Source organism: Cololabis saira, chromosome 24 (assembly GCF_033807715.1).
Source record: "Cololabis saira isolate AMF1-May2022 chromosome 24, fColSai1.1, whole genome shotgun sequence".
In the NCBI taxonomy this organism is placed as follows: Eukaryota; Metazoa; Chordata; class Actinopteri; order Beloniformes; family Belonidae; genus Cololabis; species Cololabis saira.
In genome coordinates, this window is record NC_084610.1 from 296,833 (window position 1) to 319,584 (window position 22,752).

The 22,752-nt window shown below is 43.8% G+C and overlaps 1 protein-coding gene across 5 annotated transcripts; it reads right to left on the reverse strand.

Annotated features, from left to right (window-relative positions):
* Positions 1-3,420: 3,420 nt before the first annotated feature.
* Positions 3,421-22,424, reverse strand: stat1a (signal transducer and activator of transcription 1a). 5 transcript variants are annotated; one of them, XM_061716094.1, is made up of 25 exons: positions 22,307-22,424; positions 19,560-19,687; positions 18,051-18,195; positions 17,873-17,968; positions 17,705-17,791; positions 17,535-17,613; positions 17,366-17,457; positions 16,679-16,830; positions 16,176-16,334; positions 15,980-16,072; positions 14,441-14,500; positions 14,334-14,354; positions 14,157-14,247; positions 13,605-13,646; positions 10,534-10,623; positions 10,356-10,454; positions 10,146-10,281; positions 9,195-9,250; positions 9,021-9,115; positions 7,701-7,840; positions 7,424-7,612; positions 7,263-7,338; positions 6,887-6,983; positions 5,788-5,826; positions 3,421-4,630 (listed from the first exon to the last, which is right to left on the reverse strand). In XM_061716094.1, exons 2-25 carry the CDS (start codon positions 19,685-19,687, stop codon positions 4,601-4,603), a joined length of 2,292 nt encoding a protein of 763 aa, XP_061572078.1. In that variant the 5' UTR covers positions 22,307-22,424; the 3' UTR covers positions 3,421-4,600. The 5 variants fall into 5 exon arrangements, with proteins under 5 accessions (XP_061572078.1, XP_061572076.1, XP_061572077.1 ...); XM_061716092.1 differs by having other exon boundaries at positions 9,021-9,118; XM_061716093.1 differs by having other exon boundaries at positions 9,021-9,118; positions 19,560-19,690.
* Between the last annotated feature and the right edge of the window lie 328 nt (positions 22,425-22,752).

Genomic DNA, 22,752 nt, shown 5'->3' on the forward strand with positions numbered 1-22,752 from the left:
CAGAATCGGGAATTTTACTCCGGTTATTTCGCTCACCACCCAGATTTAAAAGTAGCAACAGTAAATAACAAATAGATAGATAATAGGTAGATAAAAGTGTGGCACGTATTAAAATATACGATTAAAAAAAGTGAAAGGTGCAGCAGTACTGAGGTAAACAGCTCTTAAAAAGAAATATATAAAAAAAATATAAATATAACGTTTTGGATAGAAGTATTGGCAATAATAGTGGCCTTGAGATGGGAAACGGAGATTGGAATGAGTTGAGTTAAACCTGAGACCACCTGATATATTGTACAAGCATTATGGGAGTAGTTATATTCTTTAAGGTAAAGAATACCAGAATGGCAAACAGATGGCGATTAGGTGAATTAAATTCAGTCCAGGAGATGGCACGAGTAATTTTTCTTTTTTGTAAAAGGTCAAAGTTTTAAGGTAACTGGGATAAGTATTACAGTAAATAATATTACAGGAATTTAGATGTGGTCCAAACAAAGGTTTATAAAGAATAAGAAGAGCAGAGCGTGGTTTGAAAAGCAGACTGACATTTTTAGATATTTAGATATTTAGTTTTGCACAAGTGATCTATATGACAATTAGAGTTTAGACAGTCATCAAAGAGGACCCCAAGGAACTTTGTAGAGTTTACTTTCTTTATTTCTTCATCATTTATTTTGATCTGAATGCCAGATTTTCCGTATTCATTCGTTCTTTATTGAAACTAAATGATATATAATTTGTTTTCTTAATATTAAGAGAGATTTTGTTCATTTTGACCCAAATATCCACCTTAGAAAGCTCATTGTTAAGGAGATTTTGAATTTCATGGAATGTTATGTGATACAAGAAAGGTTGTTTCACTGGGCATTCCTAGAAAACATGTCAGTGTTTAGCCCCTGAGGCAGATCATTTTCAACTTTATTCTGTACAAAGATATGTCTTTACGTAACATTCAACAGAGAACTACGGAGGAGCTTAACAAGAAGGAATATGTTTTTCATTTATTGTAATAATTAATTTGATCATCGAACAGTATTTTGGGGCAAATATGCCGTAGTTTTGTGTGAGCTAATGATTTTTACTTTTTGTTACCTAGAAATGCCATTTTTCCACAAAGGAAATGTTAATCGAGTGGACAATCCTAAGTACCCCCTGACCGGGTAAAGGATTTAACAGAGTAATTTGCAGGTCTGGATTGTTGAAGTGGGTGTACATACAGTGCCCAGAGGGAAAGAAATCAGTAATGTTTGTAACGAAACAATTATTGCTCCTACAATTTCATACAGATAGGTATCTGTATGAAATTGTAGGATAATGTATTGAATCATCTGGAGTTGAGTATTGTGTAGTAGGTGAGATCATGAAGGCGTTTGGGAAACGCTGGATGGGACATGCAATTATTAAGACTAAATTGGCAAAAATCTGTGCACAGACCAAAATGACATGGGTGAAAGCAGGCCACGGAATGACCTGTACGAACTACAGACTGGACGACTTTTTCTACGGCCGCAGAATGCGCCCTAATTGAAGGAGACTGACGAATACCAATTTGGTCAGAAAGCTCACTTCTCCGAACCGCAAAGTTTGGTATCTGCTTACTCCAAACAGGTCAGGGGACGGACGGACGGACACAGACCCCACAGACAGAGGGGGTTCTCCTGAGAGTCATCAAGAGAAAGTGCTTGGACCCGAGGTGGACAGGACCCAGAACGGACCTCCCACGTCATCCGACTCCACAGGACAGGTGACACGTGGTGTCACTGGTCGCAGTGGGCCCCACCGGACCCCCACGAAGATCAGAACCCCAGATCCGGCTGGATCTGGCACAGCTGCGGACGTAAGATCTCAGCCCTCAACATAGGGGCAGAATAATCCCCTGGGCGGGTCCACCGGGTGATCAGGGTAGTCTGCCCCTGACCCTAAAGAAAGAAAGAAAGAAAGAAAGAAAGAAAGAAAGAAAGAAAGAAAGAAAGAAAGAAAGAAAGAAAGAAAGAAAGAAAGAAAGAAAGAAAGAAAGAAAGAAAGAAAGAAAGAAAGAAAGAAAGAAAGAAAGAAAGAAAGAAAGAAGATACACAGGGTGATCTCTGAGGAGAGATCAAAAGGGGAATTGTTGGATAAAATAATTCAAAACCACACTGAATATGTAAACTGCATGTACTGATTGGCTAAATGTGTCTGTGTGTTGAAACTGATGTGAGTGTGACTTGTCTCTGAAAGGAGGAATGATGTACCGGGCACAGATAAGGGGGGCCACCCAGCAATAAAATTTGGGCCACCCCCCCCCCCCCTTTCTCAAAGTAATAAAACTTGGTCTGAGACACAGAGCGGCAGATCTAGCAGGGCGGCTGCGGAGCCTGTTGCAGCTGGATCTCCCTCTGCAGAGGAACCTCTTTAATTATAACCCAGTCTTGTGTCTTTATTTAACTTTTCCAGCTCAATCAACAAACCCGGGGTGATCAGTTCGATCACAACAATTGTTAACGGTATTTTCTGCACCACCTTGCGCATGCTTTTATATCCACTCGTGTAATTGCATACAGGTGAATGTGTTAATTGTTCATCAGTGTGTCTCTGATGTGCACATCACTCTGAGGGCTAATTGTTTTCACATTATTAACAGTTTCCCAGCATCACCTCTAAGTGTCGCCAACCGACCAATAGCTGTGGAAACGTGCGTACGCCAGCCATGAAGTTGGTGTCGGGCACCGCACATTTCCACGGTCATTTCACTCACTCGCAGGTTCAGACCAACATGATGCTTTCAGCTGGAGATGCTGACAGGTCGGACATCTCTGTCACCTTGATGACCGTATGGGACGACTACTGGAGATAAAAGCCAGATCCTAAAACATCCCATAACTGTGTCTGGACAGAAAAAACATTAAAATACATTTTGCAGCGAAAAACCGGTTCTGTAAAGATGTCTTTTAAAATAAAACTAAGATGTCACGGAAAGGTTGGTTGGTAGGAACTGATGTAATTCAGCAATGATGAATAAAGTTTTCATTGAATGTTTAGGCAACTTTCAGAGTCTGATATGGAGTCAGCAGTTCTGCAGGTCCAGAAAGTGTTTCTCCGGTGATGGACTGGTGTCGTGCCAAAAAGTGATTGCCTCCCAGAATCTGATTTCTCCCCTGAAAATTGGTCTTTTTACCTGCCAAAAAATGATTGAAGGCCAAATACAGTTAATGAAAGGTTGTTTCTGCCTAAATATGACTTGATCTCATTCTTGAGCTTCATAATCTGAAAATCTGACGTTTTAGCGCTGTCGCTCAACGGGCTGCTGTGCGCGCTCCCGCGGCCAGAAATCAGAAGAAATAGGATTCTGGCAGGCAATCACTTTTTGGCACAACACCAGGACTAAGACCGGTCTCTCCTTCTGCGGATGCAACACTCCGAGTTAGATAAATTTTGCTCTTTATTTCTCACGTTTGCACCTCGATAATCCCGTCGGCACAAGTTGTCTTTATTTCTGCAGCAGAGGAATCAGATCGTGATGCTTCATGTTTTAAATATAAATGTATATTATTCACATTATACGTTGGTACACGTACACGTTATACTTATGAGAGAGGTGATCGCAGACATCCACAATGTGTAAAACTCAATAAAGTGTACATTGGTCTTAATCCGTCAGTATATAATACGCAATAAAGCGGAACGAGAAGCCGTTTTTCATCCACAAACTTAAGTTCTGGTGTCGGTTCTTGAAATACAAACAAGAAAAGTAGAGTGTAAACTGACGCTGCCCATAAACATTCACAAACCCGTACGATCATACTAAAACAACTCTTCACGGAACGCAAAGCAAAGAACTGCATTACCCATAATGCAATGCAGCTGAAATCGGAAGAAATGCCCCCAAGTAAATTATTTATTCCAGCTCACAGCCGATGTTTTTTTTAAATTTGTTTTACCTGTTTTTGCACATTTCTTGTTAGGATGAGCGGTTTTTAATGGATAATTATCTTCATTATCATATTCATACATATATTTGAGGGACGAGACAGGGCGGAGTGTTGTGCTCCTGCATGTGCGCTCAAATCCACGCTGATTGGTTTGTACAGAGAAACCTGCGTGGATTTGGACGAGAAACCTGCGTGGATTTGGACGAACGCACAGTTCTGTTCATCTGAATCTTTGCGTTCATGTAAATTCTACACACGGTTTCACGTTGAAATCCTGGCACTCTTAAGGCCCCTGGACCTCGAGGTTCTGCTGAAACCTCCCGGGTCCGGGACCCAGTCACGGCGCCACCAAAGGTTTCAAAAAAACATATTTTACTCCCTCAGAAACATTTCAATCATTCTTACATACACTTGTTGCTGCTCAAAACACCTTCACCAGACGCAAACAGTTTGGTGCCGGAGCTGATTTTACACGTTTACAGAGTTTAGATTTCACATTTAACCAAAGAAATCATGTGCAAAGAGGAAACATCAAAGTCTGCAGGACCAGAGTCCTGGACGGGGGTCTCCTCGGAAACTGTACACCTGAGGACCAGGAGGGACCAAGGGTCCGGGACCTGCAGAGTAGAGGACCTGCAGGTCTGGATCCAGGGTCCAGAGGGGGCGGGGCATCTGGAGAGGGGGCAGGGCCGTCAGTCCTCATCTGGAAACTCTCCGCTCATCTGCAGAGAAAAGGAAATCTTAATCTGGTTTCTGTAAGATGCAGCACGTCGCTGAGGAAACGTCACAAGTGGGACTTAAAAACCCGTCAGTCCGTCAGCCAGTCCGTCCCTCCGTCGCGGGTCAACATGGACAGACAGAAACAGACTTCAGGCTGGTTCTCAAAATGTTTTGGACTTTTCTGAAGAAGTAAAAATCCAAACCATCTACAACTGTGAGTTGGTTCATCTGAGATGAGTTTACCTTCCCCTTCCTCTTCCTCACCTCCACTTCCTGATCATCCATTGCCTTCCTCAGCTCCTCTCCTCCATCCTCATCTCCTTTCTAACACTCTTGTCTCTTTTCCTCCTCTCCTCTCCTGTTCCCTCCTCTCTTTCCTGGTTTAATCTCCTCTCCTGAGCCCTCGTCTCCTCTCCTGAGTCCTCCTTTCCTCTCCTCTGTCCTCATCTCCTCTTCTCATCTTGTTGACCAAAGAAGGCGTGTGAATCCCAGTTCTGCAAAAATCTGTTAATCTTTATCGTTTGGAGACATTCTGAGTCCGTTAATTGCAATAAAACTCGTGGCTGAAACTCGGTTTCCATCTCAGGTGCCCATACATCCCATCCGGCTACGTTGGCAACACACGTCTGGGTCACATGACCCTGGGTTTAGAGTTGCAGGATTCCAGGGAAACATCTACTCTGAGGAAACGTGAATTTAGACGCCTCTTTGTGTGATTTGATGAGTCTGAACTAGAACCAGACCGACTGAACCAGGAATGTTGCAGATTTCCATGAAAACAGAATCAACGTTCATTTAAGTCGTTTAAGTGACAGGAACAAACCTCAGACCCTGATCTCTGTTTCAGGTCACGCAATCAAAGCCTCCTGCTTGCTGTCCTTCAAGGTCAAATCCAAGCTCCAAACCAAAACCAGTAAAGCCAGAATCAGAACCGGTCCAGAAACCTTTCAAGCAGCCGGAGCAGCTCCGTCCCCGTCTGAACGAGACCGGAGGACCAGATGGCGAGGGACGGCGGCGGCGTTGGTTTAACATGTTAATCATTTACAGAACGGAAGCACAACAGCCTTCTTTTATTAAGGTCTTTGTTAGACAGCTGAAGCATGCTGGGAGATCATGCAGCGACTACAGGAAGTGCTTAGGAGTGAAACAGTGAAGGTACCTGATGGTCAAACTCTCCGAAGTCCATCAGATTACTGGTCTGGAACCAGAGAGACATCACAGGATCAAAACCCTTTCAAACTTCTAGTTTCTTTACATCTCACTTCAGAAAATCTACTTCACATTATCGTATTTCTACATAATAGTATCAGTTTGCATCAAGACGGTAAATTGTTTTGTTTTTATTAGCGATCTTTTAGTTAATGACGGCGTCCCTCAGAGCTCTTTACTGGGGCTACTTTGTTTTCTCAACATCCCCCATTTCGTCGCACCACTGGTGGAAAGCGGCTGCTTCCATTTCGGTGTTGTAGCCTGAACAAACATCTTCCCCCCGTCGCTTCTCCACAGGGGTGCCGCAGGGCTCCGTGCTGGGACTTCTCTTTTTAATATACGGCACCACTCTGGGTTCGCATGGTTTCTCTCCAACTGTACCCGTCACTCCTGCCACATGACTGCACATGACTACAATCTCGGTTAAGGATCAGCACCCACCTCTCCACCTTCAGCTTCACTCCCGGACTCGTCTTCATGTCTCACACTTGGACTCACTGGTGATCAGCTGTCCTTTAGTCACCACTTTTCTGTGATCATTCATGGCGCCGACTCTCGGCCACCTCGACGACCACAACCCTCCCTCTCCATGCTGAAACTCTTCTAGAGCAGTGATTCTCAACCGGGGGTCCGCGGACCCCTAGTGGTTCCTGGTGTAATTGCAAGGGCCCCGTGATAATAAAATATATATTTTTTACAAAGATCCTCTGAAACTTTATAGAAATAGATTATTATTTTATTCAAATGTGACCGAGACCTTTATCTAGCTAAACTATAGAGGGTCACATGACCTTCATTTACTCTTTTACAAAATTTTACTCTATTTTAATAAGAAATCTTGCCCTCGTTTGCCTTGTTGAAGTTACTGCACCACACTGTTGATGTAACACGTCTGCATCCTTTTCAAATAAAGAGCCCCCCAGTTTCAGGGGGAATATGCCTTTTCAATTTTCCAAAAAATGCTTTTATTGTGAAATATATGCAGGAAGCTGTTGGGGGAACGATCAGTAACTTGCAAAGTTCAAGTTAGCGACAAGAAGAAGACTCACCACGGCATCGATGTCTCGGGGGCCCACGTACTGCTCCAGGGCCTTGTAGTCGTCAGGAGACATGGGCATCATGTTGTCGTGCAGTCTGGACGGATGTCTGGACCAGAGGAGCATTAGTCAGTCTGCCGCTCGAGAAAAACACCTGATATAAACGCCACTATCTGCAGTACCAGCTCTGACCACAGGGGGTAAAGATCTGGATCCAGACCTGCTGGTCAGTAGAGTAACTGCAATTATGGTTTGAGGAAAACTGATTGTAGCCTCTGGTCTCACGCCAGAGGGCTGACAGATGAACCTGCTGCCCCCATGAGGTCAGAGCTGTTATTACTACATAGGGTGTCTTTAACAGGATCACGTTTCTGTGATTGGCACCTACACTTCTGACACAGATATGAGCTCCGTCTTCATGTAGCCGCTCTTCTCCATCTTGTCAACATCCATGGGCTCCGGAGCTGTAAGTGGATGGACACGTTGAGGTTTCTCTGCTCAGACACGTTCACCGGCTGCAGCAGACGCGTCGGCGGCCGCGGGACTTACTCTCCGGAGGTTTAGGGTAGTACTTCCCGAACGCTTTGTCCTTGGGGATGTTGGGGTAAAGGAAGCGCAGCGGGTTCTCCGGGATGTTTTCAGCCGCCATCACCTTGTAGGTGCGGATGATGTCGGGCAGGGACACGGCGGTCAGTTCCTTCTTGGTGTACGGCTCCACCGAGTGGAAGACCGGCTTGTCTGGTGGAGGGATGAGCAACAGAGAGCCGTCAGGTCCAACCCTCAGATAAACGTTATTCCTAAGGAAAGCTGGAGGAGGAGGTTTTACCGTGCACGTTGTGTTCGATCCAGGTGAAGGTGATGGCGCCCTCCCGGCTGCTCTCGCTGAACCTGAGCAGGAAGGTTCCCGGACATTTGTCGCTGAGCATTCCCTTCTCCCGCTCCTTGCTGGTGAAGCCCATGATGGAGCTGCTCGCAGGGTCACAAGAACAAGCGTTCAGTTCAGATCTGGAAACCAGGGCTGGTTTTAAAACAATCCATGAATCAATTTTCCTTTGAATGATCCGACATCGATTCATAAAATCTCCAAGTCGATCATTTCACGTCTAATGCAGCCTGCAGTTTAAAGCCAGGTGACCAGCGATGTTTCCACATCAATAGTGTCCACAGGTTTGACCAAGTTAAATTTAATTTTAATGAGGTCGAAGACAGGTTCCAGCCCAAACGTGATGTAAAACCCGCTGAAACAATGAAAAACCAGCCCAAATCATACATCCTGTGTTAAAAGCCTAAATTATTAAATGCGGAATAAATATCAAGTCATAAGCAAATGAAGCTTTTACAACACCACTAAATATCGAAAAGAAGTTCAGGCTAAAAAAAAAAAAAAGACTACAATCAAATTGAGCAGATTTAAGCAAATCAAATATCAGTGAGTTTATTGTGTAAGTTTCTACTTTTGTCTGCCATAATGGAAATTTTTTTGTTAATAATTTCTCCTAAATATTTTGTAAAAAACAGGAAAAGCAGCCCAAGTTTTATCAACCCGCCCAGTCCTATTTTCAGCCCAATTGGGAGGAACTCCGCTCAACCTGGCAACACTGACTGAGGCGCGTGTCTAACAGCTGTAAACAAGTTTATTTCTCCTCAAAACGATTAAATACACTTTTCCTTTTCAAAGTGTAAGAAAACGTTTTAATGATGACCGGATAAATTCCCTCTAAAATTAAGATTCAAATATTAAGACCCTTGAATTGAGATTTAAGACAAATTAAGACATTTAAAGGCCTTATTTTAGGAAAATGGACTTTAAGACGTTTTAAGGAGCCGCGGGCATGATCACTGAAGGCTGATTGTTTGGATGCATTTTGGACGCAAAAAACACGAAGCCAGCAATAAACTGGACAACCCTAACTGCTTTGGGCTCAATTGTTAATGTAAACATTAATATTTTTGATAAAGTACCAAGTTAGAGTTAGTTTCTACAATTTACAGCATCAGCTCTCTGAAAATCTCTTCCGTTTTCAAGTAAAACTGGTCTCTGAAAAATCCTTACCCCAATCGAAAATGGAATTGAATTGATTTTGTAAATCTGAACCGATAGCCAGCTGTAGTGGAAACGCTACAGCGGCGCGGCGCGGGCACTCACCCGTCATTCCACAGGGACAGCAGGTGTCTCTTGATCAGGTCCAGGATTCCTTCCATCCAGAGCCAGAAGGGGAAGGTCTTCTCGTTGGAGCTCTGCTGCTGGACAAACAAGACTTTAGTCCGGTTCAACCTCCCAACCGTCCTGTTAAGTTTAAGTTTTAAAGCTGAGGCTCACCTTGCAGAACTTGGTCCAGGGGATCAGGCCCTCTGGGTTCCTCTGGGCTTTCATTCCTACACACACACAGAAACACAGAAACACGCTACAGAATAAGCAAAACCCCAAAACCAGCCATTCTGAAATCAAGCAGAACCCTCAGTTTAAGCTTCTCCAGCAGTCAGATCAATGAGCATCACACGGTCCAAACAAACCAGGGTTCTGGTTCCTCTGGACCGGAGCTGGGGCGGTCTGGACGTGTTTAGAGCATCAGGTCTAGAGAAGCCGTCACTGACGGGTCCGTGTCACTGTGTCCTAACTGCACACGAGCGTCCGACTATCGCGTGGCACTTGCGTGACACCGGACGCTCTCTGTCCTGAAACACTGAACACGTTATGGGCCCCCACGTTATTTTGATTGACAGCTGAAACTCGCTTTTTACTCACCGCAGGACCCGCCCGTGCGCTCCTAAAGAGGCAGCAGCTTGCGACGCACTGATTGGCTGGAATCAGCAGCTCAGCGAGGTCAACGGATGTGACGAAGCGAGCGATACTCCCATTGGTCAGTCTCTCGCTAAGCAAAGACTGACTATCACATTAAGGTAAATGAAAAAGACTCAAGCTTTAGATAATAAGTTGTGAAACTTCCAGCTCTCTGTCCATCTCCCTCCAGCAGCTGCCACTTTGAGGTTTTTGTAGTGAAATGAGGAGGAATCATAGAGATAACTTCTCATTTCAACTAACTGGATCAGCCGTTCCTCATCATGACTGTTTCCTACAGCGCTTTCAAGTGGCTTTCAACGCGAGCGACAGGAAGAAAATAGAAGCAGGAAGTCCGACAAATGTTCAGCTCAGAACGGCGGCCAGTTAGAACAGTCCAATAGAAAATAAAGCAATGGAATTGATTTTGTCGCTGACGCTCGCTCGCATCGCATGCAGTTAGGACACGGTGTTAGTTGGAGCGGTTCTGACCGAGCAGTTTGTCCGCTAGCATGTTGAGCTGCTCCGTGTTCAGGCCTCGCTTGGTGATGGAGGAAAACTGCCAGCTGAGAACCTCGGACAGCTGCGACCACTTCGCCGGAGGAGGGGAGAGGAAGAACTTGAGGTTCTGCAGAACAGAGAGGCCCGTTAGCAGCAGAACATCGGGGAAACGGACCAGAGGAGAAGGTTTGGGGTCCTCACTTTGGGCTCCGTGGTGAGCATGTTGTACCAGAGGATGGAGGCCCAGCCGCTGGGCAGCTGGCAGACGTTGGAGATGACCACCACCGGCAGCGACATGGCCTGCAGGAGGAAGCACAAGTTACTCTGGCGTGTGAGAGCGTCCTCTCTTGGGTGCAGGCCGGGTCGCCTCGCGTCTCACCTCCAGTTTGATGTCGAGCTCGGACTGGTTGAGCTGCAGCTCCGACTCGAAGCTGAGCGAGTGAAGCTCCTCGGTGACGATCAGAGGACCCTGAACACAAAGATGCAAAACACACGGCTGACGGAAAACTGCAGCACAACACGCAGCCGTCTACAGGGAACCAGTGGTGCTCCGCCATTATCTACCTGAACTCATCTGGAAAACAGAACCAGACCGTAAATACTGTCTGAGAACTGAAGGGTCATTAAGACTTCTTAGGACTCATCACACACGTGCATATAATTATGTACCTTTGTAGATTTTGGGTTTTTGGTGCATTTACTGTGTCTTTCAGGTACTAAACTACAAAACTGTTTTAGGAGGAAATGGTCTTCAAAAGGATTAAAGCTCAGCTTTTTCCTGTTATTCTGGCTTCCTGCACATGTATTTTGTTAGTTATTCATGTGGTGAAAAAAAGGGCTTGAATGATCTGGTTATCTGCCTGTTGCTGTTGATGTAGGATTCAGGGGAATTAGGCAGAAAGAGGCTGCAGGGAAGTGAAATAACCTCAAGTGCAGGGATATAATTTCCCTTTGAGAGATTAATACAGAGATATGAGCAGAGAGTTAATGAAACTGCTGATTTAAGTTTATCTTTTCTACATTTCACCACTAGATGGCGCCAAAGTTAACGTTCAGTTAGAAATACTGCATATAAAGGCCCAATCCCAATACTCCCCCTACTTTCTTTCACTAGCCCTACTTTCAATCACTACCCCTAAAAAAGAAAGGACAGATTTTAGGGCACTTGAAATCTTCCCAGGGCCCTGTTTCAATACTCCCACCACTCCTACTCCTCCTCCGATCTTCGTGAACAACGGGCAAACTAGTGATTATTCACTGAGGGAATATCAGGCATCAGAACAGCTCTTCCTAAAAAAAGAGGAAAATTCTCGACGCAGACGAGTGAGGGCGCAACGCGCCCGAACCCTCTAGGGGGGTCCGTGGGCATGCTCCCCCGGAAAATTTTGAAAAATAGACTCAAAATGCTGCATTCTGGTGGTCTCAAAGCTCCTTTGAGACCACCAGACCCTGGTCTCTTGTTTTTATGAAAAGGCACATTTTTTATCCTTTTGCTTGGTTTGAATATTTTAGTGTTTTTATCTACTGATGTTTTAACTTATCTTGATTATTATCTTGGGGCCGTCCTTCTTGTTCTTTGTTCTTTTAGCCAAAGCACTGTTGTTACTTTATATTATCCTGTGTTGTTGAGTGTATGGTTTTAGATTGTATTGTATGAGGAGGCACTCACTGTGAACCAAATTTACCCAAGGGTACTATAAATAAATCTATCTATCTATCTATCTATCTAGAAGGTGCGTTGAACAGAGTAATATGACTATTGATACAAAATAGCAGAATGCTATGCAGAATAGCAACCAGTGTTCCATTTCGATTGCAAAATGGATGACAGCACAAATAAAGTTGAGGCAAAGATCTTGAATGACCAAGTCTGTCTCCCATACTCGAGCTGGTTGAGTTTGCTTTTTATCGAATAAAAAATGTAAACGGTTGAACAACAATGGCACCTCATCCATGACAAGATTCCCTGACAGTCATGTCAAGTGTCAGGGAACACTGAGGCCGCGTTCAGACTGCGGGCAAATCTGATTCATATCTGATTCCTTCTCATATCCGATTTTCAGGGCTGACTGTCCACACTGTTTTTAGCAAGTGTCCAAATCGGATCTGGCTCTGTTCAGACTGGGCCACATCATTGACTGATCTGACGGGTTGCCGTAGCAACGACGTCGGTGCGGAGGCGTCACCCAGCGCGTGTATTGTGTGAAGTCATGTAATTGCGACATCAAAAACAATAACAATATGGAGCCAGCTCCCATGCTGTTCCATACCTGTAAAGCTGGGCATACACTGTGCAATATTTTAAATCGTTTGAGACTGCCCCATCTCACTCTAATCCTCCCGTCGGACCTCTGTTACTGGAAGTCGAGGCTGGTTTTGGGGCAGGGGTGGGCTGTTCCCACCCAAACGTGCGTCCTGCCCACCCGATCAAAGGTTATGGGGATCCTTTATTTTTTTTATAATATTATATATATAAAAATATCCCCAAATATCTGTACCGTTTCTGATTGGGTCGGCACTGCGCATCATTTTTAGACATAACAATGAACGCATACCGCAAAAGTTGTGTCTCGGAGGGACCCGGCGTCCCAGCAAAATGAGAAACAGAGAAAAGTGTTCAGAACAAAACCACCAGCAAACTAACAAACCAACCAAGCTCAGAGTTAACAAAACGAACCAGCAATGAACAACTGGCAGCCCCTGGCTGTGTGGTCATTAATAGTAAATAAAAAAAAATTTAAAAAAATAACCTCTCCTCCTGATGAGCTGACGGGCTGCAGGTTCAGGCTCACAGCGCGACTGAAGGCTGATTTATGGTTCCGCGTTACACCAACGCAGAGCCTACGGCGTAGGGTACACGGGGACCCGCACCGTACGTGGAAATGCGAGTCCGTTGTTTGGGGAATTTTTTATTTTTTTTCCCCCGTTCCGCGGAAACCGTGGAAATTTTTTGCTGAGACCAAAATCCGTGGAATTCCGCGGATACGCGGAAGATTCTGATGCCTGGAATATTATGAAAGTAAAATATTTTTCGCTAGAAATGTAATCAAAACGCAAACTAACTCAAAATATTGATTTTATTCACTAAAAAATAAGAAATGTCCGCCATGTTTTTTTTTTTGGATTCAGTCTGCAAATGACGACGAAAAGCATTCTGGGAAATTTTTCTGTCCCTAGATCAAACTAGTGAGGATGGGAAATCCCTCGATCCGTAGGGACAGATTCATAGCCTCTACCCTCGTTTTCTCCACTCCCCCTAGGTGAAAAGAGGAATTGGGACACCACTACCCTCACAGGAACGTGCAAAATTTAGGGGTAGGGATGAAAACGAGGGGTAGTGATAGTATTGGGACAGGGCCAAAAGAGAGGAAGGGTGAGATGGGGTTAAACAGGGCTGGTATGGATGTAAAAACAGCCATTACTTAAAGCAAAAGTGTTAGATGTTCTCACCTCGTTGTTTCTGTTGCCGGCGACTTTCTGCTCTTTCAGTTGCTGCATGAACAAAAACACCAGATTCAAGACTTTTTCATTTGTTTTCCAGGACAGAAATCAGTATGACTGGTTTGTTAAGTCATTGTTTTTTACATCTTCTTCCATTTTTTCTCCCCAAAGCCATAATCACCCTGAACAACACGTGAATTATCTTCGTTACTGTTTTTCTTTTTAACTGTGCAATACTTCTCCCGGACTCTGTGCAATAATCCTACATGTGTATATACTGTCATCTGTAAAAAAAACTATTCAAATGCACCTTAACCTTTTTTATATTATTTATATTTCTTATTGTTTGCACTACTGTTATTTGTCTTGCACTGGAGAGGTGATGCTGCTTCAAATCTCACTGTACCCAGGTACACTGACAATAAAGTATTCTGATTCTGATTCTGATTTGTGGACCTTTGTTTTTTTCTCTGGAAAATCCGCTTCACCTGTTTTGGTGAAGCGTTTCCACCTCCTGACTTCAGGAGAAGTCGGAGTGACAAACAGAAACACGGCCCTCACCAGATGTCTGAACTCCGCCGCCAGGCTGCCGTTAGACTCCTCCATGTTCATGACTTTGGTGTTTGTTCCCAAAATGTTGAACTTCCGAAACCTGATTTTGGACACAGACACAGTTGGACTTTTTCTTCTTCTCAATTCTACTTTGATAAATGTAAAACTAAAATGTTTGAGACGCACCCTTTCTTCTCCGTGACATCCCTGAGGAACAGAAACGTACATGTTAGCAGCTCAGAAACACACGTTTTTAAAGTTTTAAAGCACCTGAGAGCGTGAGGTGAGCTTACTTATCGAACAAGGCCTTGACTTTGAGTTGGTAGTTGAACTCCTGCAGCTTCACCAGAAACCTGACAGAGAAGGAGACAGGAAGCTCATATGCACATCAGTGTATTCTTGACATTAAGACAGGAAACACCAAGAATAGAAGATGTTTGTCTGAAGTTAGTTTACGAATCGTCACTTTAGAAACTATAAACTGAATCCACAACTTCAAGTTTATGAAGCAACCAAAGCAAATACAAACAGTAGTTTGGAGTAAGTCAAAAGAATCAGGTCCTGGGAGTCTGGGAACCGGAGAACACAGAGAATAACTCGGTAGATGAACATATGCTGGTGTCTAAGTCTATGGGAGCCTTTTAAGACGCACATAAGGTGAGTAGAACAATCATAAAAGCTTCTTATATCTGATATGAGGCCTGACAGTACAACGTCATGGGCATAAAACTGAAATTTATGGAGAGAAATCGACTCAAAACATTTGTGCGTGCATAACTTGCTCGAAGTTACGGACAAAACCATAATTACGAATTCAAAAAGCCTCCTGTTAAATACGTTAAATACACACGAATCCCCTGATACACACACAAAACTGTAGGTACACACAAATGGTTTTGAGACTCTTTTCACGCCTCCAAGAAACCTCAGATTCATCCGTACATGGTGTGTTTAAGTACTGGTTGAAAGCTGGGTCATCTGAGTTTTCACCTGAGTCGAACGTTATTTCCCTTGATACTTAGTTTCCTCTAAACTTGTAATGAATTGTGAAAAATTGTGTGGTTATAACACATTTATTTTGTAAAGTCTATAATTCCTTATATGGACATATCTGCATTTATGAGCCTCACAAATGTAATTAAATGTTTTAAAGCAACGACCACTAGGTGGTGGAAAAACTGTCAAATCGGGAGGCAAGAGGACGGTGATGGCGGGGCATCATAGTGGTCTGAAGTAAGTTTACTTTCTTAGGGTAGGTGTCTATCGAGTATTAAGGGTATCGAGGAAAATAATGCTAGACTCAGAGGGAAGTTCAGATTAACCAGCTTTCCACTAGTACTTAAATGCACCATGTACAGACGAATCTGTGAGGTTTCTTGGAGGCGAGAAAAAACATTTGTGTGTATCTATACCCTTGTGTGCATGTATAAGGGATACGTGCAGGCGTATTTAAGGATTTGTGTGTGTAAGAGGCTTTTTGAATTCGTAATTATGGTTTTGTCCGTAACTTCGAGCAAGTTACGCACACACAAATGTTTTGAGTGGATTTTCTCTCCTCAGAAATTCAGCATTAGTTGCTTCTCAGTAAAGGTTAATATGTTAAATGAACATAGGTGGTCTGAGGGTGGTTCCCTGAGGAACGTCCTTAGTTACACTGAAGTACCTTAAAGTGATAACTGTCGTAACTTGTTATCAGCAAACACGGCAGCTGTGGAAGAGGTTGTTTTATTTGTGCTCGTTCTGATTTGGAGGAAACAAAAAAAAACAGAAAAAGTTCCTCCGTGTTGCCTTAAGTTCAGGTCTGGGTTCTGCCGTGTGGTCGTTTGTCTTACCGGAGCTTCACCGTGAACTGGACGCCTGTTTTCAACACCAGCGGCCTCTGTGGGTGGGTGGGCATGCAGGGCTGCCTCTCTACCACCAAAGAGCTGCGCACACACACACACACACACACACACACACACACACACATACACACACGTGACTGACTGCTCACAGCGGGATCAATGACTTGTGCAGGAGGCTGCTCACCTGGAGAGAAGGTTCTTGAGCAGCTCCAGAGCTCGGGCCTCCAGGTAAGCCTTCTTGGAGGTGATGGGGTCACTTTCATACGTGAACTTCTGCTCCAACTCCTGCAGCTTCTTCAGGTGCTGGCGGACCTGCTGGAGACTCTCCGCCACCGCCGTGAACCTGCAGGAGGAGGAGGAGGGAGTGAGGACCGGAGCGCTGGGTCTGGAGGAGGAGGAGGGGGTGAGGGCCAGAGCGCTGGGTCTGGAGGAGGAGGAGGGGGTGAGGGCCAGAGCGCTGGGTCTGGAGGAGGAGGAGGGGGTGAGGGCCAGAGCGCTGGGTCTGGAGGAGGAGGAGGGGGTGAGGGCCGGAGCGCTGGGTCTGGAGGAGGAGGAGGGGGTGAGGGCCAGAGCGCTGGGTCTGGAGGAGGAGGAGGGGGTGAGGGCCGGAGCGCTGGGTCTGGAGGAGGAGGAGGGGGTGAGGGCCAGAGCGCTGGCTCTGGTCCCGGACGGGGGACGGGGGCTCACCAGTTCTGCAGCTGGTCCACGCAGGCGTTGGGCGGCCCGCCGATGCAGGCGATCTGCTGCCGCTGCTTCCACTCCGGCAGCTCTTCGGAGATCAGGTCTGACAGCAATGCGTGAGTGACGGTGAGGAGTTCGTTCAGCTGGACCACCACGTCCTGGAACACACCACACGGACCAGGTCATATATCCCACAATGCATTGTGAAAAGTAGTTATCAATCGTCGGGGCACTTTAGTGTTTTAAAATATCAAAAATGTTTAATTCCTGTTAATTACCTGGATGTGATCAAATAAAGTACATCTCTACATGACGTGATAATTACAGACGGAGGTTCAGCGGTGATGAGGTGAAAACCAGAAGCTGCTATTGCAAAGTTTGTCCAGGAGGGGGCGGAGTTTGGTGCTTAAAGTTTTTTATTCTTTTACAATTAAGAGAAATACATACATATCTTGCATTTATGTTATTTGCACTTTTTAGCAATTTATTGAGTTAGTATGGACTTGTAACATACAGATTATTAAAGATTGGCTTATATGGGTTGTTTAGATGTATAGCAAATAAAAATACTCAATAAAATGGCAGTATAGCATGCAGAAATGTAAAAATATGCTTAGACGGACTTTTTCTATGGTAGCTCATAAAGTGTTAAAAGCCAAATCCTAATGTTGTGGTTGGTGGACAGAGGCTCACCTGACGTTTGGCTTTCAGCTCGAAGCACATCCTCTCGATGGTCATCCTCTCTTTCTCCAGCTCCTTCGCCGTCATGCCGTTCATCTCGTTCTCTGACGAAGACAGACGCCAGTGGAACGTGAAACCACAACCCTCCCCCAGACTGCTGTACATCACAACGGCGCCTGACCTCTGTTCTTCAGAGTGTTCATCTTGAAGTTGTAGTCGTCCTGCAGGTCCTCCACGTTCTTGATGTTCTGGTCCACCACCTGGAAGTGCAAGGCGAGCGCAGACATGAGGGATGTTTTCCCAGAGGAGCGACAGCACGGAGCTGCGGCTGCTCTCATGTCGCTGTGTCACCTGAACTCTGTCTTTCATCTCTTTGACTTTGTTGTCCAGCTTCTGCTTCTCCACCACCATGGCCGACACCGTCCCGTCGCCCTCCCGCTAAAGGAAAACACTCACATTTACTGATCTTAAACGCAGACGCAAACGCATCTCTGTGGTCCTGCACGGAGCGGGTTTTACCTCAGTGCTCTTGGCGGTGGCCAGGATCTTCTGCTCCTCCTTCAGGTTTCTGGAGATGATCATAGCCATGTGGACGGGGTCCTCCTGGAACCGGTCCTGGAGAGACAGCCATTACAGTTCAGAAGAGGAAATGGCGGTTTTGACTGGACCTGACTGGAGGCTGGTCGCCGGCTCGGACCTGGAGGTTCCTTTTGATCTTGCGGATGTTGTGCTGCAGGAGGAAGTTGTTCTCCAGAGCGAAGCGGCTGTGCTGGTCGTCCAGCTGGGCCAGGAGGTCGTGGAAACGAACCGTGGCCAACGAGTCCTGCATCGCCACCGTGTCCCTGAGGAGTAAAGTTGCTTTCGTCAAAGAAAATTGAGACTAAATATCGTCATCAACGAACCTTTATCAGCGGAGGAAAACGAGATGCAACGAAAATGCTGGTCATGTGACGATAACGGTAATTAATTATATAATGCAATATCGTAGACGAATAAAAACGAGACTAAAATGTAGATTACAAAATAAAAACATGTTTTCAGTAGTTTCTCTGGTTTAATGTCCATGTTTTCACTAGTTTCCTCTGGTTTAATGTCCATGTTTTCAGTAGTTTCTCTGGTTTAATGTCCATGTTTTCAGTAGTTTCTCTGGTTTAATGTCCATGTTTTCAGTAGTTTCTCTGGTTTAATGTCCATGTTTTCAGTAGTTTCTCTGGTTTAATGTCCATGTTTTCAGTAGTTTCTCTGGTTTAATATCCATGTTTTCAGTAGTTTCTCTGGTTTAATATCCATGTTTTCAGTAGTTTCTCTGGTTTAATGTCCATGTTTTCAGTAGTTTCTCTGGTTTAATGTCCATGTTTTCAGTAGTTTCTCTGGTTTAATGTCCATGTTTTCAGTAGTTTCTCTGGTTTAGTTCTGCTGGGTGACGTTAGTCCTCAATCCAGTCGCTGCAGCGGGGAATCAGATCCAGAAGATGCAGCTGCAGAGTTAGAGGCTGATGCCGTTAACGCAGAGCTCTAGGTTCACGTCCATTAAAAACAAAGTTACATAGAGAAACACGGGGATCTGCTCTGGGGGGGACAAGAGGAAGATCCATCTTTGGATACACTTTCTACATAGACGTGGAAAAGAAAACCCAATGTGTCGTTGAAAAAGAAAAATACGAGGAGAAATGCGGAAAAATAAATATGTTGTAAACTCAAATTAGAGTCTTCTGTATCTGGAATGAATGTATTCTTGAGTCTATAAGGTAACAATAATATAATAATAGATAACCTTGTTTGAATTGTAAAATGGGTTTGGATAAATACAATCTTTGACTCAAACTAGACTAAAATGGTCCTGGACAATTCTGACTAAAACTAGACTAAAACGCTCAGACTTTTAGTCGACTGAAACTTCACACGACTAAAAGGAGAATGAACGTGACTAAAACTAAAATGATAGCTTGACCTAAAGACTAGACTAAAACTAAAATTGAAACCGGCTGCCAGAAACAAAACTACTGGGGAGACACAGGAAGAGGGAGATGATCCATACTCCAGCGATCTGACAAAATCATTTATGACCTTCACTGTTTTTGAGAGTGCTGCTGGAAAATGACATCACCAGTTTAACGTGTGTTAGTATCAAAACAAAGATGTCTAACTCGGTGTTACAACTGTATTTACGGGAAAGTGCATGTGCGTATTTTCAGCTGAAACCTCACCAGTCGATGCTCTCGATCCACTTGCTCAGATACTGCCGGATGTCCATGGGGAAGGAGTCGTCGTACAGCTGGTCCACCTGCTCCAGATACTTGCAGTCCAGCATCTGCAGCTGGCACCACTGCGCCATCTTCTGGTCAACAAGAGCAGCTACATGAGGAGTCTGACCGTGTTGAACACAGGTATGTCTGACTTGTAGAACTGACAGGAAGCAGACGTTTCTGCAGGGTCACGTCAAGATTCAGCTCATTAAGTTCAGCTGCAACTGAGGTCATTTTGGTTTTATGGTATTTTGCATCAGATATTAGGCAACATGTAATAACGCGGGACACAAAACTGCTGAACTTGGGTGGATATTCAGCTTTATCGTGTTTATCAGCAGACAATTCAGATAAGATCTAACGCACTGAACAAAAATCCACCGAAGACTTTACTATTTTGAAAAATGTGTCACATTTTTACCTGCTTTTTTCCCAGCCGTGTATATTTTCAGATTTCTGAGGAATACTATCTAATATTATCTGGACTGCTATGCAACGAATAGTTTTAAAAACGTATTGATCAGGAATGTGACCTTTTAGCTCTAACTTTCTATTAATGATGAGAGAAAAAGATGCAGATCTTTGCTTCGTGACACTTCTTCTTTGTGGCTCAACTGTCGGAAATCAGAACTGCTGACTCGTCTTTGACTCAGTTCTGCTGCAAAAGCAAAATTTTATCAAATTTTATCAAAAACTAGGACAATTGTTCACCTTATCACCGAGGACAATATTTTATTCAGGTTAAATTAGAATCTTTTGAACATTTACACACACAGTTTAAAACTTTTGACCGTGTTTACATAAAAAATATTTTTTGAGTTGCATGAGAAAATTAATTATCGTCACATCAAATGTTTTGATCATTTAAATCCACACAGTCGCATTACTACTTCTGGTAAATCAGATGAAAGTGTATGTGTAGGACACAGCGAAGTGCATCTCCACCTGGGACAAAGTGGTCTTACAAAATGTAGCGGAACGATCCGCTTAGTAACAGCCAAAACATCAGACCTGTACATGTGGTCAGAGGTGATACTACTACCACAGTCTGCATTAATGACTTCTCCTGAAAAGTGCTCATAAAGCCTGTTTTTATTCGTTAGTGTCAGACCAACCTGCAGCGGCGGGTTACTAAAATGAACAGCACAAAATAATGGTACCCGAGTTCTGCACAGAGTGACTTTAAAAAGCCAAATGTGTTATTATTTTAAATATTTGACATGTTTCCATGTTCTGAACTTCTTTGGACTCTTTGAATTTTGAATTCCTTAATTTCAATTTAAAATTCAGTTTCATTTTCCATTTCTGCTCGATTTCTATTGAAATGTTAAACAGTTTCAGGTGGTGTGTGTGCGCGTGTGTGTGTGTGTGTGTGTGTGTGTGTGTGTGTGTGTGTGTGTGTGTTTCTGAACACGACAATGAAGTATGCCTGTGGCGTCTCCATCATCCATCCATTCATCACGTTTGAGGCCTCCTCAGACCAGGTCCAGTGTCAAAACCACAATACTTAGCCGGATCAAACCTCGATTATGTCAAACTTTTGTTAACTTTTAACCTTCGTAATATTTTACCGGTACTTTAGGGCTAAAGGTTTCAACCTATATTTTATTAATTAAATGCAACAATTGTCACTGCGCTGCTTTTTTGTTGTCGTTTAGATCACCGTAGACTGTTCAACTATTAACCAAAGATTAAATGAAACACAGATTTGTGATTTCTTAAACTTTTATTCTATTTATGAAATTGAAAAGTTTTGTTTATCTAAGAGAGTTTGCAAAAAATGCAAGAAAATTGTCTCCCTTTGTTGCAATAAATACATAAAATAAAGGTTTTTCATTGATATAGGTTATACTGTTATACAGGTTTGAGCAATATTGGCTCCAACAGTTAATAAAGAAATAAAATAAATAAATAAATGAGTGAATGAATTTGCGGAATGGCCCTTTAGGTTTCTGGAAGCTATGAACCTGAAACCAACTTCGGCTTCACTTATATTAATTACATGTTGGATTTTTTGTCAAATCAAACTCGTATCGATAGCTTTACAACATATCTATAAAGAATTGCGTATTTTAACCCCTTTTTCCCTTAATTGTATATTATATCCATCATCTTATCGGGAGATCATAAGTGCAGGATATCCAGCCTTTTCTGTTTCTTGCCAACCAGACTACATGAAAATATCAGCCTTTTAAAAGAGTTTTCAGCTGCAGCCGCCCTCTGGTTTCAGCAGAAACAGAGACGACACCTCACCTGGGATGCAGGTGTGTCCCGGGACAACTCGGCAGGTGTATAATCCACCAAATGTCACAAACAGACTATTATTCTCACTTTTACAGTCGGCTCTCACATCCTTGCTGGAAGTTACGGCTGATTTATGGTTCCACATTACACCAACGCAGAGACTACGCCGTAAAATACGCGGCGACGCGCACCGTACGAGCACTACGCCGTACTACGGCGTAAGCTCTGCGTCGATTTAACGCAGTACCATAATTAAGGCTTAATAAGTCAGTTAGAATGCATATTTCTGATTGCAATACCAGTCGATTTAGTAAAAACAAAAAAATAAAGGAAAATAAAAGCTTTATAAACGTCCGGTCGCCATTTATCAGTTAATTTTCTAGTTCAAGGCTCTCTTTTCTTAGTTTTAAAAGGAAGAAGATTCCCGAGCAACACTAAATGGAGAGGTGAGTAGCTGAGCTTACCTTTAAGTGATGAAACCTTTACGGTCTTCAAAAAGGGCGTAGTTGTATTTGAAGTGTTTGTTTCGTCCTATTTGGGCGATGTGTCTTAGTTCTGTCAACTGCACAGCCTGTCTGCTGCGACAGTACAGCTAGCTGTCACTGAGGACTGTTGTCCAATCACCGGCCAGAATTCAGGGAAGATCCCGCCTCTTTATTTACGATATCCAATCAGAAGAAAGAAAAGTGGCTGTTCCGTCAATGAGCACACGTCCAAACAAAAATCATTTCATACATAATGTATTTTTCTTTTATAAGTTACTGTGCGAGTTTAAGATCGCGCATTAATCTGCATATTGCCGTTTTACGTACGTTGTGTGTTGCACGTTTAAATTAAAATATATACGAAAGTGTCAAAACCAAATTAAATTCTGCTCATTGAGGGAGGAGAGACAGTAAACAGAAGAGCC